Genomic DNA, 15,397 nt, shown 5'->3' with positions numbered 1-15,397 from the left:
TAAAGGATTTATTGTTGGTTGTTTCTTAATTTCAGGTTGACAAAATAGTAACTTATGTTCTTTACTTATTAATTTTCTTGGTACGTCATTTCTTTACTTAGCATTTTATGTTGATAAAGTGCATGCTTTACTTTTGTACTCTTGTTCCAAAAATTTAATTAGTTATACTATTTTTTTAGTTAACGTAAGTTAAGAAATTGTATTTATTGTTTTCGTGTTGTAGTGTACTCATTTTTGGTACATTTTTTGTTTCTACATATTTGGTAGGTGTTGACATAGTACATATTTGCATCATTACAATATCTAGGAACTGCATGTTATTGAATACTAGTACTTGGAGAAGTGAAGTCATTAAATTGTTGTTGTTATAAATATGAAGGATACTATAGAAAACTTCACATTGTACGGTGCTTCTTTCTATGGTGCACAATGTCTTTATGTTGTGAAAATGGCTCTGAAGAAACTGTGAGCAACAAGTAGTACCTGTCATTGGTCTCATTTCTGATGATGAAAAATTTATGTGCAGTGAAAATGAAGTAGCTGGTAGTGAAGTGAACTACTTAACTGCTGAGCAACTTGAAGTTGTTTGTAAAAACGGTAGAAAGAAGCAGAAGTTGTGTCACACATCTTCCGTCCATGAGTGTCATGCTCCGGAGACGAATAAAGGTGTGAATTTGAATGTTGGTGTCAACATCGAGTCAAAGGAAAACCACATCAAATCCCACGACCAAAGATCAAAGAAGGTTGTTGTTGTTGAGTTGTCATCAGATGACTCCAGTGCTTAAATTGTTTATGACAGTATTATGTGCAGTTATGTCACCACCCTTTTGTTGTCTTCACCGAGTAAGTTACAGTAGGATGATATACTTTTTAATTTGGTTCAATGTATGTACAAGTGTGTACTCGGTTGTCCTTTCTGCACACCTTATATGTAATGTGTTTTTCATGTTCATGTACGTATAAGTGGTTATATGGTGCGGCAATGTGAAAGTCTTTATTACGTGCAGTGTAATTGTATGTAAATGACCAATTGTAATGCTAATTAACTTGTGTTTTTGTTGTACGATACATCTGTAAATTCCTAACCGCAAAAATGTTCTATTTTTATTTCTGTTATTCGAATTACATTAATGAAGGAGAAAATCTTTTTAAGATAATTTTTTGTAAGTTACAAAAATTTAAAGTACATAAATGTATTAAAAAGTTTATCAAAAACTGTATTACACAGTCTGGAAATGACAATTGAAAATTTAGAATTTGTAAACATGAAAAAAGATGTACAAACTATGTCAACATCCCTTTCATCCACCATTACAGATAACTAAGTTATGGTTGATCACCAATTCAAGAACCATTGTTCCAAAATAAGAGATTACATCATCCCTTTCAATCACCAGTGCAAAAAAGTAAGTTATGGTTGATCACCAATTCAAAAACCATTGTTCCAAAACAAACTTAAATATGTAACCATTAGTCACCATGCAACAACCTCTTAACCAAGCAATTCCTTCCACGCTCGCCAAGTCTTTTGAATAGTGCCAAGTTGTTATGGATGTTGAATAACAACTTAGTTGCAGCAACTTGTTCATCTTCTGAAAGGTTGGTAAGACATGGTCGGTAAGACCCTGCAATGCATCCAAAACCGTATCTTGAACATCCGAAATTTTGTCGTCGGAGGAAAATTCCTTGATCAATTGTGACATTGTGTCTTTCGTTATGTGAGCGAGGTTATTGATTGCTTCGACTATTGATTCATCATCCTCATTCATGTGCTTCCTTTTATTACTTTTAGAAGATGTACCTGCATTTGTTTTAGACGTTGGCGTATGCATTTCCGATATTGAATCATCAACACCATCGAAAGGGATATATGTACGAGTCTCACCAATGAACTCTTCGTTGGGAACTTCTTCACCAAGTTAAGAACTTGTTGTAACGCATTCTCAAAATTCTTTTAATGCTCTCCAGTAGCTCGATCGTTTCCGAAGATTTCAGCCCAATCATTGACATGCGTCCACTGCTTATGCCACATTGCTCTAAAACTTGGGTCATGCTGCATCAATCATGAAGGGAAGGAGTAATCGGTACACTTGTTTAAATTCATGTCAAAGTACTGGACAATACATACCTTCACAATTGATTCCCAAGTCTCGTCTGTAGTATCGATTGTGTTATCAGTATCATTCCAACCGACTCCACTCTTGGATAACAACGTCACCAAACTACTATATGTTTTCTTCCACACATATATTTTTTAATTTATATGAGGATTCCCACCTATATTTGTTCCTGGTATTGCTGTCTGCATTGCATTCTCCAACAAAGTCAAATAACCTGCTTTAAAACCATTCTCACTTTTCCAACCCTTTGTCATAACTTCTTTCAGTGACTGTATTAACACATCTTCTTCACGGCCACTCCAACTTCGCTGTGTCTTGTCTGGTTTCTTGCACCTTGCAGTGCCGCTACCAGAAGTTGCTACACTATCCATGATTAGACGAAAGCTGCGTGGAGTAATTCTGTCACGAAAGAAACATTATATAAGTATATGTAGTAGTAGTAATTCAAAATATTTCAAATGTTAAAAAAGAAAGCCCAAACTATGACATTAAAAGATTAATGTTGCACATTCAATGTGCTTCAAAGAAAGCTCTGTCAATTACACTCCTTACTATGAAAACAACTACAACGGCACATTTAGATAAACTATATAAAGATGTGCAACTCCAGACAATAAATTATTACAATAAAAAATTGTTAATTGTAGGTGTTCCACATGGACATTGCACACTGATCTCGCCAATTAACCCAATCGTTCGACGACTCAAAACTGCTTATGTACTCATTCTGTGTAACATGAATGGACTGCCAACTTCTTCTTCGTATTCCTCTAAAGGATCGTCGGGCATTTGATTACGGATGAAAATATGTAATAGAATGCAAGCAAGAATTATTTGGTTTTGAACATGCAAGGGGTAGAACGAAGGACTTCGAAGGATAGCCCATCTCTTTTTCAACAAACCAAATGCTCTTTCAATAATGTTTCTTGCTTGTGAATGCCTCCAATTGAATAACTCTTTGTGATTTTGTGGTGCGGATGCACGATTGCCCCAAGCATCCCTATGATATCTTACTCTTCTGTACGGATTCATTGTCACAAAGATAATAACAACTTGCACAATGATTAAGTATCAATGAAGTATTCTTACGAGAACCCGTTTATGGTCAAATATAAATGTTCGCATAGATATTTTAAAAAAAAGACATATAGACAAGAAACTTATTTACATATTACCTCTTGGAACCTTGAATGCATCATCCCGAGTTAATGCATCTCTTCAAACTCTCGCATCAGCGGCATATCTCTCCCAACCAGTAAGAGCGTAAATAAAGTTTATATTTCGATCACAAACCCCCAACACGTTAACCGCAATATTTCCTTTTCTGGTTCTATATTCGGCTTTGTCTTGGCACTAACGTGAACGCCGATATGAGTGCCATCCAATGCACCTAGACAACCCTTTAAAAAATATGATACGGTAAATAATTGTTAACCAATACTTATTTTAAGTCAAACAAATTTGATCGACAATGTAAAAACCAAAACAATTTTTGACCAAAATAATACCTCAAAGATTTCCAAGGATCGTTGTCACAGTTCTCATCCACAAGGGCAGGCTTCGCAAGAAGTAATGTATACAACTTCAACAACGCAAACTTAACTTCATGAAAATGTGCGTTGACTGTCTGTCCACTACGCATGTAATCGTGACTGGTTGCCCGATTTTTCTTATGGTGTGCCAATATAGACAAAAACATTGCAACCTTTTCTTGGACGCGGACATACCGAGAATCTGTTAGTCCTTGTAAGTGCATTAAAAGATAACACAACCTTCCAAATGAATTTCGATTCATTCTCAAGTTCAACGCACATTGAACATCACCCGCATCAATAATCATATTCAAATGGCTAAATTGAGCATTGATTCTTTGTGTCATGCTTTACAAAACAGGTGTATTATGAGTGGCACGATGTCGATGGGCAACCATTCTCGTATGTGGTCGGATTAGAAGACACAACATCAATAAATTTCTAAACAACAGTTGTTGTACCATTACAACCAGTAGAAGGTTTCTACGTTTCATGTCAATCTTGCCACAGCACCCAACAAACGACAACACATTCAAATTTAGTCGAACAAAACAAGAGTATGAATAAAACATTAATAAAAAGATTTTGAATCCACGATTGAAGAATGAAATGTTGGATTGCACTTAAAAATCGGTGACGGAGTTCAATAGTTACAGTTGAACTTCAAGAAAAGGTGAGCTCGCAACATTTTTTTTCAAAAAAAGGTCGAAAGTTAATTAATTTGTAACAAAAAAAAATTATGTGGAGAAGTTAACAATATTTTCTTCAATGGATAGTTTACGTGCTAATGGTAAGGATTTGATAAACAGTTTGCGAGGACGAACTGGACTTCAATGGATAATCTGTACTAAACCTCATTCAAGGACGACGACGGCCATTTCCAATACAAGAGAACAGATGTGTGAGAAATGGAAAGTTTCGTTTTAAGTAGGGCGAAAGGTAGTTTTGGAAAAGAAACAAGTTGTCTCTTGTACCGTGGAAATTAGGACAGAGAATACCTTGTTCAGTTGGAGATTTATTTCTTGCTTTTTTACGTTTGAACAATGTACAATTCCCGGGCCCATGGTTAGTAGTGCTGGACTTAAAAACGAACCAAACACTTTGACTAAAATTGTAATCCTACGCTAATCCCAAGTACCAAACTTTGCAAAAGTGTGGAAGAATATGATTATAGAGCATTGTGATAGAAAACAAATCTCGGGATTTGAGAGGAATTGGTTTAATAATAATAAATCAAATAGACTTCTTTTTCTTTTTTTATCTGCCCTAAAATTTAAAGTATGTTTGTTTTTATTGGTTTTGTCACTAGTTTTCTTTTTGAATGGCACTCACTAAAATACAAAAACAAAATGCAACATTTTTCTTCAAGGATGTTGTTAATTATGACATGTTGTTCACATTTAAAGATGACAACAGATCTGGTCTGCTAGAATCCGAGGCCTAATCTATTTATATTTAAATTTTGGAAGACACATACCTGTTTAAATCTACATGATTTTCAGCAAGTTTATTAAATAATGATCATCAAAATTGAGGAGCAGCTTTATATATTAGATAATATTTATTTATTTCAATTTCGGTGAATTGTTAACGTGATATTGGACATGATGGTCATTGGCCAAGAGAAGATGATGTACGACTTTACACCGTATACTCTCATTGAATAAAAACAAAATTTATGACTAAGTAGGTCCGAATGTCAGAAAAAAACAAATTATAGAACTGAGATCAGATTTTAAGATCAAAATTTTATGAAACAAACGAAAGAAATTTTTTTATTTTATTTTTATATATTTTCAGATGACAGAATTAACCTTAATTATAACACAGTCTTGTATTTCATAATACATAGACCACGTGCACCTTTATGTAAAAACCACCATATCTAGCAATTTGAAATGACCCATCAAAATTAATCGTAATAATAGATTTAAAAAGTCGTCACCAATCAATATTTTCGGACAGAAAGAGGAAACTTCCTCGCAAGTGCTTCATAAAATTATTGAGTAGCAGTCGCATCCAAGTGTACCCAAAGTCGCGTTTTCCATTTTACCACGCTTTCGTGTTGTTTGCATGTGCCAAATCGCTGGCGGACCATTGAGTAAACAAACAACAAAGAGCTTATTATCTGTTAAGAGCCCAGATAATATCCAAGTTTTCATTTGACACTCACTAACTTGTTCTGCTCTCGGTATACAAGTTTAGTTTTCTTTTACATTCATCGTTTATCTTATATAGCATTACTTTCATTGGAAGTTTTTGTGTTGTTTTGTTGATGATCAGTTTTTATGTATTGATTCTTGTTGTTTGGTTGTTTGGTTTGATTTGAGGTGGCATATGTGGGTTTCATCTGAATATCTGTTGTGGGCTTTTTGTTAAGTTGTAATCCTTGTTATGACTACGGAGTACTGTTTTTGGGGAGAGGGGGACTGTGCTCATGTAGTTGGAGTTGTGTTAAGTTGGAAGAAATGACTTAATATTGGTTTGATGAAGCAAGCTGTTGTTTCTAGTAAATATTTTGTATTTTTTTTTTATAATTTTTTGAGATTTTACGGGCGACTGCTCTGGTCGCAACAGTGTCCGTCGCAGCGTTTTTCGTTTTGAATGTATGTGTCGGGTTGCTTGAGCTGATGATGGCTGGAAGTGGAGGTAGTTGTGAAAAATTGGAGAACTAGAGTTATTTTTATCTGAAAAATAATTCCATAGTGAAAAAAATGAACTTGGTAAGTAGATGGAGATCCAACTAGTATTTTTAAGGCTGGGAAATGATATTTTGTGGGCTGTGTTTGGAGGCCTCTCAGTTCTGTAGGCACAAAATTTTTCGAGGAACATTTCCTATGTTGTTCACGGTTAGGTGTGTTAGATTTCGATCTTTATATGATATCGCCATTTATGAGGGATGTCAAAACTTTCAGTATTCATTTTGAATTTGGTCGGTCTATGTGCCTTTGCCTCGATTAGATGGATTGATAAAGGAACGCATATGCTAATTTTTTTCCACTTTTTTCTCTGTTTCCTAAACAGACAACCTTTGACAATGAAGCTGCACCATTTGTTTTCACTCCTTTGCCTGTGGGCTTTCATTTGCTCCCTACTTCCTTCTTCTGATGGTCTGAAGAGAATTAGCCTGAAGAAGAGGCCTTTGGATTTTTCCAGCCTGGTCGCTGCCAGACAGGCTAGATTCAAGGGCAAACATGGGATTAGTTTAAATGATAGATATGCTTTAGGTTATTCAGATGAAAATATAGTATATTTGAAGAATTTTTTGGATGCTCAATACTATGGAGTGATCAGTATTGGCTCACCGCCTCAAAATTTTACTGTCGTATTTGATACTGGCAGTTCCAATCTTTGGGTTCCCTCTGCAAAATGTTACTTCTCAGTGAGTTCGTTTCAATTGTAACTCCTTTGTTGGTGCTTCAACTTTCGTTCATCCGTACTAAGTTAATTGATTTGCAGATCGCATGCTATCTTCACCCTAGATACAAGTCCAGCAAATCCAGCTCATACACACAGAATGGTATGATGTTTTTGAAGTTTATTGATGATGACGAAGTCCCTAAACGGTTAATCTTCGACTATCTTAGCTCGGGGCTGATGTTTTACCTTGTAATCCTTGTTGGCATGATTTAGGGAAGTCTTGTTCGATATCGTACGGCTCTGGTTCAATCTCTGGGTATTTTAGCCAAGATAATGTTGGAGTCGGTGATATCAGCGTCAAAGATCAAGTTTGTTCTTTTAGCTCTGAACCTGAAACTGATCCTTATCTCTAGTATATTTTGTACTTCAAATATGATGGGAATCCTTTTCAGGTTTTTATAGAAGCGACACGAGTAGCAAGCATTACTTTTATCGTGGCTAAATTTGATGGAATACTCGGGCTTGGTTTCCAAGAGATTTCTGTTGGCGATGCCGTGCCAGTTTGGTATTATTTTTTTATTTTTCCGTGCACGAGTATTTCCTATATATTTACTCCATTCAATGTCACCGATGAGTTGATTATTCGATCAATGTGATAGGTACAACATGATAGATCAGGATCTTGTTAATGACAAGGTATTTTCATTCTGGTTTAATCGTGACCCTGAAGCAGAAGTTGGAGGTGAGATAGTCTTTGGAGGTGTTGATCCGAACCATTACAAGGGGTATCATACTTATGTTTCTGTAACAGAGAAGGGGTACTGGCAGGTATTTGAAGTGATTGTTTTCAGACAACTTTATTTGCTTCCGTTTTCGTGGATGAAATAAGTATCTCTTGTTTTTTAATATGCTTATGCTCACATGGTTGGTATATCTTTCTTTTGCCAGTTTGAAATGGGAGATTTTCTTATCGGGGACCAGTCTACTGGTAAGTCATGTAGCATTTACAGAAGGTTCTTGAACTAAACTAACTTTGGTATCAAATTGCAGTGATGGATGAGATTCAGAATCTTGTTATTCTTGGATCGAAAACATAACTATATTGCCATTATTCCAACAGGTTTTTGTAAGGGTGGTTGTGCTGCTATCGCTGATTCTGGGACGTCGTTGCTTACTGGTCCAACTGTAAATATCTTGGCCATTTATTCTTGTATCATTTTCATAAAAAGATAATAGGACATTCTGTAATTTCAGTATTTTTCCTCATTGAAAGTTCCTTCCCTCTATTTCAGACTATTATAACTCAAATTAACCACGCCATTGGTGCGAAAGGAGTTCTGAGCGTGGAATGCAAAAAAGTCGTCTCTGCTTATGGAGAGTTGATATGGGACATTCTAGTGTCACAGGTATGGCTTTGAATCTAATCTTCTAACTATCTTTATCAACGAACCCAACTTGAACTTGTTCTTTTCACATTCAAGCTCTAACTTTGCTCTAACCCAAAGTTAAAAGGAAAAAAAGCTCTACTTTTTTGCAGCTTCAACCAGACAAAGTTTGTTTACATCTAAAATTATGCCCTCCTGATGACGTTCAGTCTGTGAGGTCTGCCAACCTAAACTTCATGACAAATTTGTCATTTTAAAAATGATGCAAAATTGTTTTAGATTTCAGGAATCCTTTGCAACTGAGTTTCGCAATATTTACTGTTTTAAACTTCGCAGCTCGAATATTGAGATGGTGATCGAGAAGGAAAACAAGAACAGGGTGTCGGATGATGAGTATCCCTTGTGCAATGCTTGTGAGATGGCTGTTGTTTGGATTAAAAACAAGCTTAATAATAAAGAAGTAAAGGAGAAAGTGCTGAATTATGTGAACGAGGTGATGTTAGCTCGTTTGTTTTTTCTAACACATGTAAGAGTTGGTTTGTAATGTTGTTCTAAAGCATCATTTTCTTGTTTTATAGCTTTGTGAGAACATACCAACTCCGGGGGGAGTGTCGACAATCGACTGTAATACTATGTCAAACATGACGAATGTCACATTCATCATCGGCGGAAATCCTCACGTTCTCACCCCAGAGCAGGTTAGATCATTTAAATTATAGATTTCAAAATCTGACTTTGCTAAACTTGCTATTTTTTGGTGGCAGTATATTCTAAAAATAGGGGAAGGAGTTCTCGCTATTTGCGTCAGTGGATTCGCGGCTTTGGATGTGCCACCTCCAAGAGGACCCCTGTGGTATGTGCATTGTATTTTGTTGGAAGTGAATATTATTTTCCTCACACACATACTCACAAAAGATTGCCGAAGTAATCAAATGTTACGGTGTTCTGTTGCATAGTTTTTCACCGTGTTCTACCATTTGAAATTCAGCAATAACATAACATTTTAATGAAACTTACACTCATCGGAGCAGGATTCTTGGAGAAGTATTTATGGGTGCGTACCACACTGTATTCGATTACGGCAATCTGAAAGTGGGATTTGCTGAAGCTGCCTGAACATCGCCTCTGCGCTACTGAACTTCCGCCTGTAACACATCGGTGGCCGTGGGTTGGATCTATTGTATCTGCGAGTATTTAAACTATGTTCTTCTGAGCTTTGCAGTTGCCCCTAGTTTCTCATGGGGCATATCACCTATTTGTCTGCTGTAATGTATACTCCAGAATGTTGTTTGCTATGAGAATATAAATGCTGTACTTGAGCTTCGTTCGCTCGAATTCTCACGTATCATAAAATTTGCATTACACTGTTCTCGTAACAAGGTCTAGTTGAGCTAAGCTATTTTTGGCTTCATTTTAAAGAATTTTTATTGGCATACCATTTCTTATTTCATTTCAATTTTGTATTTTTCTTAAGAAAGACTCTTTTTGACTGAACAGATCACTTCTAAGCCAGCGAGTTAGCATATAATTTGGAAGTTGCTATTCGAGATGACTATATTTAATATAATCACGAAAGGGGTTAATTAGATTTACCAAAAAAAAAATACTCGTTGGCGGTGGATGCCTCTAGATATACGAGACCCGTATGTATTTCGTGTAAAAACCAATATATAATTTCAAGAATTCGACAGCATACACCGTAGCGATCGTGCTTTTTGCCATGGATCCGGAGTCAATTGATGCGACTAAAGAGAGGTTGGCCTTTAAATTAAAAAGATGGCATATTTGACATGCCAATGTTGTATGAATTTAATGAGAAGCGGCGACTGCAGATGGCATTCCAGCAAGCCATTTTTACTTTCTGACACTTTCAGTATCTTCTAGTAGATGTACTAAAAAAATGCAACATCACATACAAATGAGAGGCAACAAAAAGCGTGATCAAATCAAATTTTTTAACATTAAATTACTAATCAGATTCATATGACAGATAAATCTCCTAACATAAAATTTCAAGCAGACTACAAGAAAGATGCATGTCACTCACTAATTAAGGAATAAAGTGGACTAGAATCATAGTCATGATATGAGACACAAGGATTTATGGATCTCAAGCTGGTGTTCGATGCGATTGTGAAATTATAGTGTAATTGAATAGATTGACAGATACAGAAGCCATTCTTGATAAACACATTCTACTCATTCCTAACACATGTAACAAGATAAAAAGACAGGAATAACACAGACGACCATTTCCAAGCTCACAAAGTAATCTGATTTCATTCCTGTTCTTCATCACTTTCGATTCTAAACATGGAGGCAACAGCAACCTTAGGCTTCCTAGCAGCATTACCAACAGATGTCTGCTTTGTGACAAGGTAAAAAAAATACAAGATTCAACAAATACAGTAATTGTAACCAAAATACATTAGAAGCAGAGCAATAAAAAGGACAAAAACTAGAAGTATAAAGGACTTATTTTTAGCAATGCCTCATGCCACAATTACATGAGATTATGGACAGAGTTTTTTAGTGGGGATAAGAGGCCTTTCATCAATTCTGATGGATGAGAAGTTTGATCTGTAGAAGTTTACAAGATCAATTCAAAATGTCTATTTCATGAGAATGAAAATATTGAGCCCATTTTATAACATATGTTACCCAATGATGCAAGCAATTACACATTACACACCTTTCTATAATATTTTAGAAGATGAAGTTAATTGGTTGTGAATTGTTTTGAATCTAGATATCATATATAGGTATTCAGTAACTAACATCCTCGACATAAATGAACTGAAACATCATGGAACTACATAATTCCAATAAAAAATAACATTGTATATACCTTGGAGGCAACACCTTTTGCAGAAAAACCAAACTTTAAAACTTTCCGCTGATCTTGGTCAACAACTGCTGTAGCATTCCTTTCCGGAGGAGTTGGAACGATTCCAGTTGCCTCCTGATTATGCTGCTGCTGCTTATGGACATCAGCCCTGAAACAGAGTAAAAGAAAAGCTTTAACCAAACACGACGTGAAAAAATACTGCCTCTAATTCATGCATTACTTGTGTGATATTCATAACAGATATCCACCTACATCTGCATAAACTTTCCCATTTCCCTTTCTTGACGTTGTTGTTCCCTTTTCTGTCTATCGTCACGGCTGCTGCTTCCATGCATTTCTTTCATTTGCTTGAACCTCTGAGAACATCAAAGAAAAACCATATGAAGCCAGATATGAACAAATAAATAACAGAACCCACAATCCAGAGGTAAACAAACATCACAGTGAATCCACCTTTCTGTGGTTGTGGTCATAGGAGCCAAGGTGAGCTTCAAACTCCATTGCCAGTTTATACTGCTTGTTGCAGAGCTCACAAAAGAACACTTTCCGTATTTCTTTCACCTCACTTTGAATTTTCTGCTCCCGTTCTGCTATAACCTGGATTTTAATAATGTGCAGGAAGCAGGCAGTAGAAGCCACCAGGTAATAAAAACTGCACGAAGTTCTCAACACCTTCAAAAGTTGATGTCCCTAATGATAAACAAGTCCTGTTAAAAGACACATACCTCTCTCTTTTTTGCAAGTTCCTCAGTCTCTTCAACCTCAATATCCAGCTTTCTGCGCTGGATATTTTCTTCTGCTGTATAATAATCATCTTGTTCTTGTTTGCCAAGGCCTAACCTCGAATCTCTTATACCAGATTTAATTGGCTCGGTGATCCCTGTATATCTATCAAAAGTCAATTTACACGCAAAGAAGGTTGACAATAGAAAATGGAAAGAAGAAAATTCTACAGCATGCAGTTTCAGGTCAGTGCATATACTGCCCTCCCATAATTTACTTAGTCCCACACAACCCAAAAATCACACAATCAAGAAAATGAAGTGATGCCATGACGGGTACCATGGTTCAAATTTCAAACTAAATTATTTCATATCAACTTCAGTTCTCTGGGTAAATATGTTTCATGTGTTGAGGAATGTAGAAACCATAGCAATTTAAAAGAGAGAAACACTGAACACCTCTATCATTCACTAATCCTAAATTCCTAATATAAAGATAAATGACATGCATTGAGGCTGTGCATGGGGTGAGAATGGAAACTTAATTGAGTATATTTCATGAAAAGCACCTTGTTCATCCTTTCCAAGCCCCTTTCCTTTCCATCCCATCTTCTGAAGAAGCCTGAATCCAACATTAGTCGATGTGAGCTGAACATCTAAAGATGCTTGCTCCACATTATTCAGATCTACATTTTCTGTAACTCTGTGATTAATTGGTAGGCGGAAATCATCTGCAAGATCCTCGAGGATAGAAGCGTCATGTGCCTAAGGCAGGAAACATAAAAAATGAAAACATCACATCAGCGCAGCTGCCACTCTCACTTCAAAATGCACTCGTCAATGATTAGAAGCTATTGCGGGAAAAGGTCAAGATACCAATATCCTAGACATAAGTACACATCATTATATTTTGAAAAGACAAAACATTAAGGTATCAAGACAATCGATCATAGTTTGCATATTTATAGCCAATACGCGACAAATGTACAAACCAACAATACCACCAATTTTGCCAAAGCAGCTGGAAGATTTCCAAATTATATCCAATTATAAACACAACCGACAGTTTTCACATTCCAGAAATCTACAGCAAATTCTGACTGTAAAACTCACCAATGATACATGAAGCATAACACCAGATATCAAAGAATCATACATAACAGTTAACACAATAAATCTTAATAGGAAAAAAAATCAATGGCATAGTATTTTATCCCAAATAAATTCTGGTAAATGTATGGACATAATCATAATAAGACATTCTCAACTTCTTAAAATTGGACTCAGGATTATTACAAAAGCAAATGAGGCTTATAAAATATCCCTTGAACTCACCCAGTCCTTACCTCATCGTTTTTCTGTTGCCTTCTATTGTGCCAATCTTGTTTACCACTATACCATTTACTATCCATATCTTTGAGGTACAATCCTACAAACAAAAGAGACAAAAAATTCATTCCAACATAAACAATTAGATAAACAAATTTCAACACTTCGAAACCTCGAAGGCTCGAACTAAGATGATTCTAGGAGTTCAATCGAGCTTCACTCTGAAAAAAATTCAAAATTCTAGAACAAACCAAATCTTTTCACGAGTTAAAAAAGTGGAATAATGACTACAAATTTCTGATTTAAAAATAAAATTTTATTTTAAAAAATCTTTCACAGATCGAATGATTCTCTCTTCTTCATCAATCAAACACTTACAATTCTTCCAACCTATGTTTTCTGCAGATAATGAAATCTATGGGAAAGCCGCGCACTTAACATAAATTCAATCACATTGCAACGCTTAATTAATCAACTATTCAAAATAATTATTGAATATAAACATATAAAATCTGTAAAATTCAGTACATCGAGTAGACTTTACCTTATTCAGGAAACGCTTCACTCTGAGAGAAATCGAGAATTAGGGTTTAGATTTTAGAATCGTAAGATAAATACCGCAGAATCTCACCTCTCCGAAGGCCAGGAAAAGATAACTAAAATATGCCCAAAATAAAAATAAACAAATAAATAAATATTAGTTTTGTTTAGAAAAAGAAGAAAATGAAATGTTTGATTAGTATTATTAAATTGGTGAATACGTGAATATAATTGTTTGCAAAAAAATTTTGGAACGTACAAGTACCAATTTAGAAAAAAAATTTATATATATATATTAAAAATTTAACTTCTATGGAATCGAACCACAATATATATTAAATTTGATCATTTATTACAATCTCCTAGTCAAATATAATGCCAAAACTAAAAAGAAAGACAATAAAACTTAAAGATATAAAATATCAACTAGATTATGTATATACAAATCAGGAGGAGTGTAACGTCCCGAAAATTTGAAGGTCCACGTGAACCACATGGATGCAAGTTATCAAAGTTCTTATGTATTTTATTAAAAAGAAAGGAAATAAAACTTGAAGAAATAAAATCTCAACAAGATTATGTATATACAAATCAGGAGGAGTGTAACATCTCGAAAATTTGAAGGTCCACGTGAACCACATGGATGCAAGTTATCAAATTTCTTATGTATTTTATTAAATTGTTTTAATGTATTAAATGCATGTTTATTTCATGAATTTGTGTTTTAATTCATGGGTTATTAAAATTTCATTCATCAGGGTTTTAAGTTGCATTTCACGCTAGAACGAATAACAGAGACCGGAGATAGTCAGAAAAAATATTTTTATTGAATAATTATTATTAATTATTTAATATGAGGCTAAGGCACGCCCAAAAGTCTCAAAGAAAAGTCTCTTCCGCCTCTCCGTTTAATATGAATAATTATTATTAATTACTTAATATTCAAAGAAAAGTCTCTCGCGCCTCTCCGTTTCACGTTCCACACGCGTATCTTCAAACTTTTGATCATATAAACGCTAAGGCACGCCTAAAATCCCGTTTTTCTCATCATTCACATCATAATATGTTGGTTTGTGTGTTTATGCATGAGAAATCTTTTGATCTATTATATAATATCGTTTTTGCATATTTTTTATATAAAATACACCTACACTTTAATGCAATTCACGTTTTCTTGGCTTCTTGTGTAAAAGGCTGTCGATTTGAGGTGTTAGGGGGCTGTATACATTGGTTAAGGTGTCGAGGGGCTGGAGTCACGAGTTAGTCACGTTTTGAGGAGGGCCGATCGGTCTTCTTGAGGGAGATATGATTTTATCATAAAATCGCACAAGATGTGATATTTCTGTGTCACAAAACCAGCCACCCTCTGTTATTTCGAATCCCTTGATTTATAGGTTGATTTTCAGGAAATGTGTTCAACATATGATTTATAGCACTCTGTGTATCTTCGATTCGATGGCAAATTCGTAATTTTCTAATAAGAAACGAGGGAGATGTGATTTTTTATCGCAAAATCGCACAAGCTGTGAAATTTCTGTGTCACAAAATCTGTCACCCTCTG

General features: G+C 35.3%; 2 protein-coding genes and 1 long non-coding RNA gene across 5 annotated transcripts; 1 reads left to right on the top strand and 2 right to left on the bottom strand.

Annotated features, from left to right (window-relative positions):
• Positions 1-1,618: 1,618 nt before the first annotated feature.
• Positions 1,619-4,730, bottom strand: LOC142552495 (uncharacterized). Its single transcript, XR_012821809.1, has 4 exons — positions 4,434-4,730; positions 3,296-3,520; positions 2,129-2,519; positions 1,619-2,053 (listed from the first exon to the last, which is right to left on the bottom strand). It is a non-coding gene; the product is annotated as an uncharacterized LOC142552495 (long non-coding RNA).
• Positions 4,731-5,707: 977 nt separating this feature from the next.
• On the top strand, positions 5,708-9,759 carry LOC142553916 (aspartic proteinase-like). 3 transcript variants are annotated; one of them, XM_075664457.1, is made up of 14 exons: positions 5,708-5,843; positions 6,677-7,034; positions 7,112-7,172; positions 7,286-7,380; positions 7,465-7,577; positions 7,672-7,840; positions 7,961-8,000; positions 8,133-8,197; positions 8,305-8,418; positions 8,550-8,614; positions 8,734-8,890; positions 8,976-9,095; positions 9,162-9,250; positions 9,429-9,759. In XM_075664457.1, the coding sequence occupies exons 2-14, from the start codon at positions 6,690-6,692 to the stop codon at positions 9,511-9,513; spliced, it is 1,518 nt and encodes a 505-aa protein (XP_075520572.1). In that variant the 5' UTR covers positions 5,708-5,843; positions 6,677-6,689; the 3' UTR covers positions 9,514-9,759. The 3 variants fall into 3 exon arrangements, with proteins under 3 accessions (XP_075520572.1, XP_075520571.1, XP_075520573.1); XM_075664456.1 differs by having other exon boundaries at positions 5,715-5,851; XM_075664458.1 differs by lacking the exon at positions 5,708-5,843 and adding an exon at positions 5,914-5,942.
• A 615-nt stretch (positions 9,760-10,374) lies between these two features.
• LOC142553915 (uncharacterized) lies at positions 10,375-13,992 on the bottom strand. The gene is made up of 8 exons (XM_075664455.1): positions 13,841-13,992; positions 13,314-13,396; positions 12,537-12,732; positions 11,971-12,125; positions 11,699-11,842; positions 11,498-11,601; positions 11,246-11,393; positions 10,375-10,760 (listed from the first exon to the last, which is right to left on the bottom strand). Exons 2-8 carry the CDS (start codon positions 13,377-13,379, stop codon positions 10,677-10,679), a joined length of 897 nt encoding a protein of 298 aa, XP_075520570.1. The 5' UTR covers positions 13,380-13,396; positions 13,841-13,992; the 3' UTR covers positions 10,375-10,676.
• Between the last annotated feature and the right edge of the window lie 1,405 nt (positions 13,993-15,397).

This window comes from Primulina tabacum, chromosome 8 (assembly GCF_025594145.1).
Source record: "Primulina tabacum isolate GXHZ01 chromosome 8, ASM2559414v2, whole genome shotgun sequence".
Lineage (NCBI taxonomy): Eukaryota > Viridiplantae > Streptophyta > Magnoliopsida > Lamiales > Gesneriaceae > Primulina > Primulina tabacum.
Note: the sequence above shows the minus strand (reverse complement) of the source record. Positions and strands in the feature narration are given on the sequence as shown.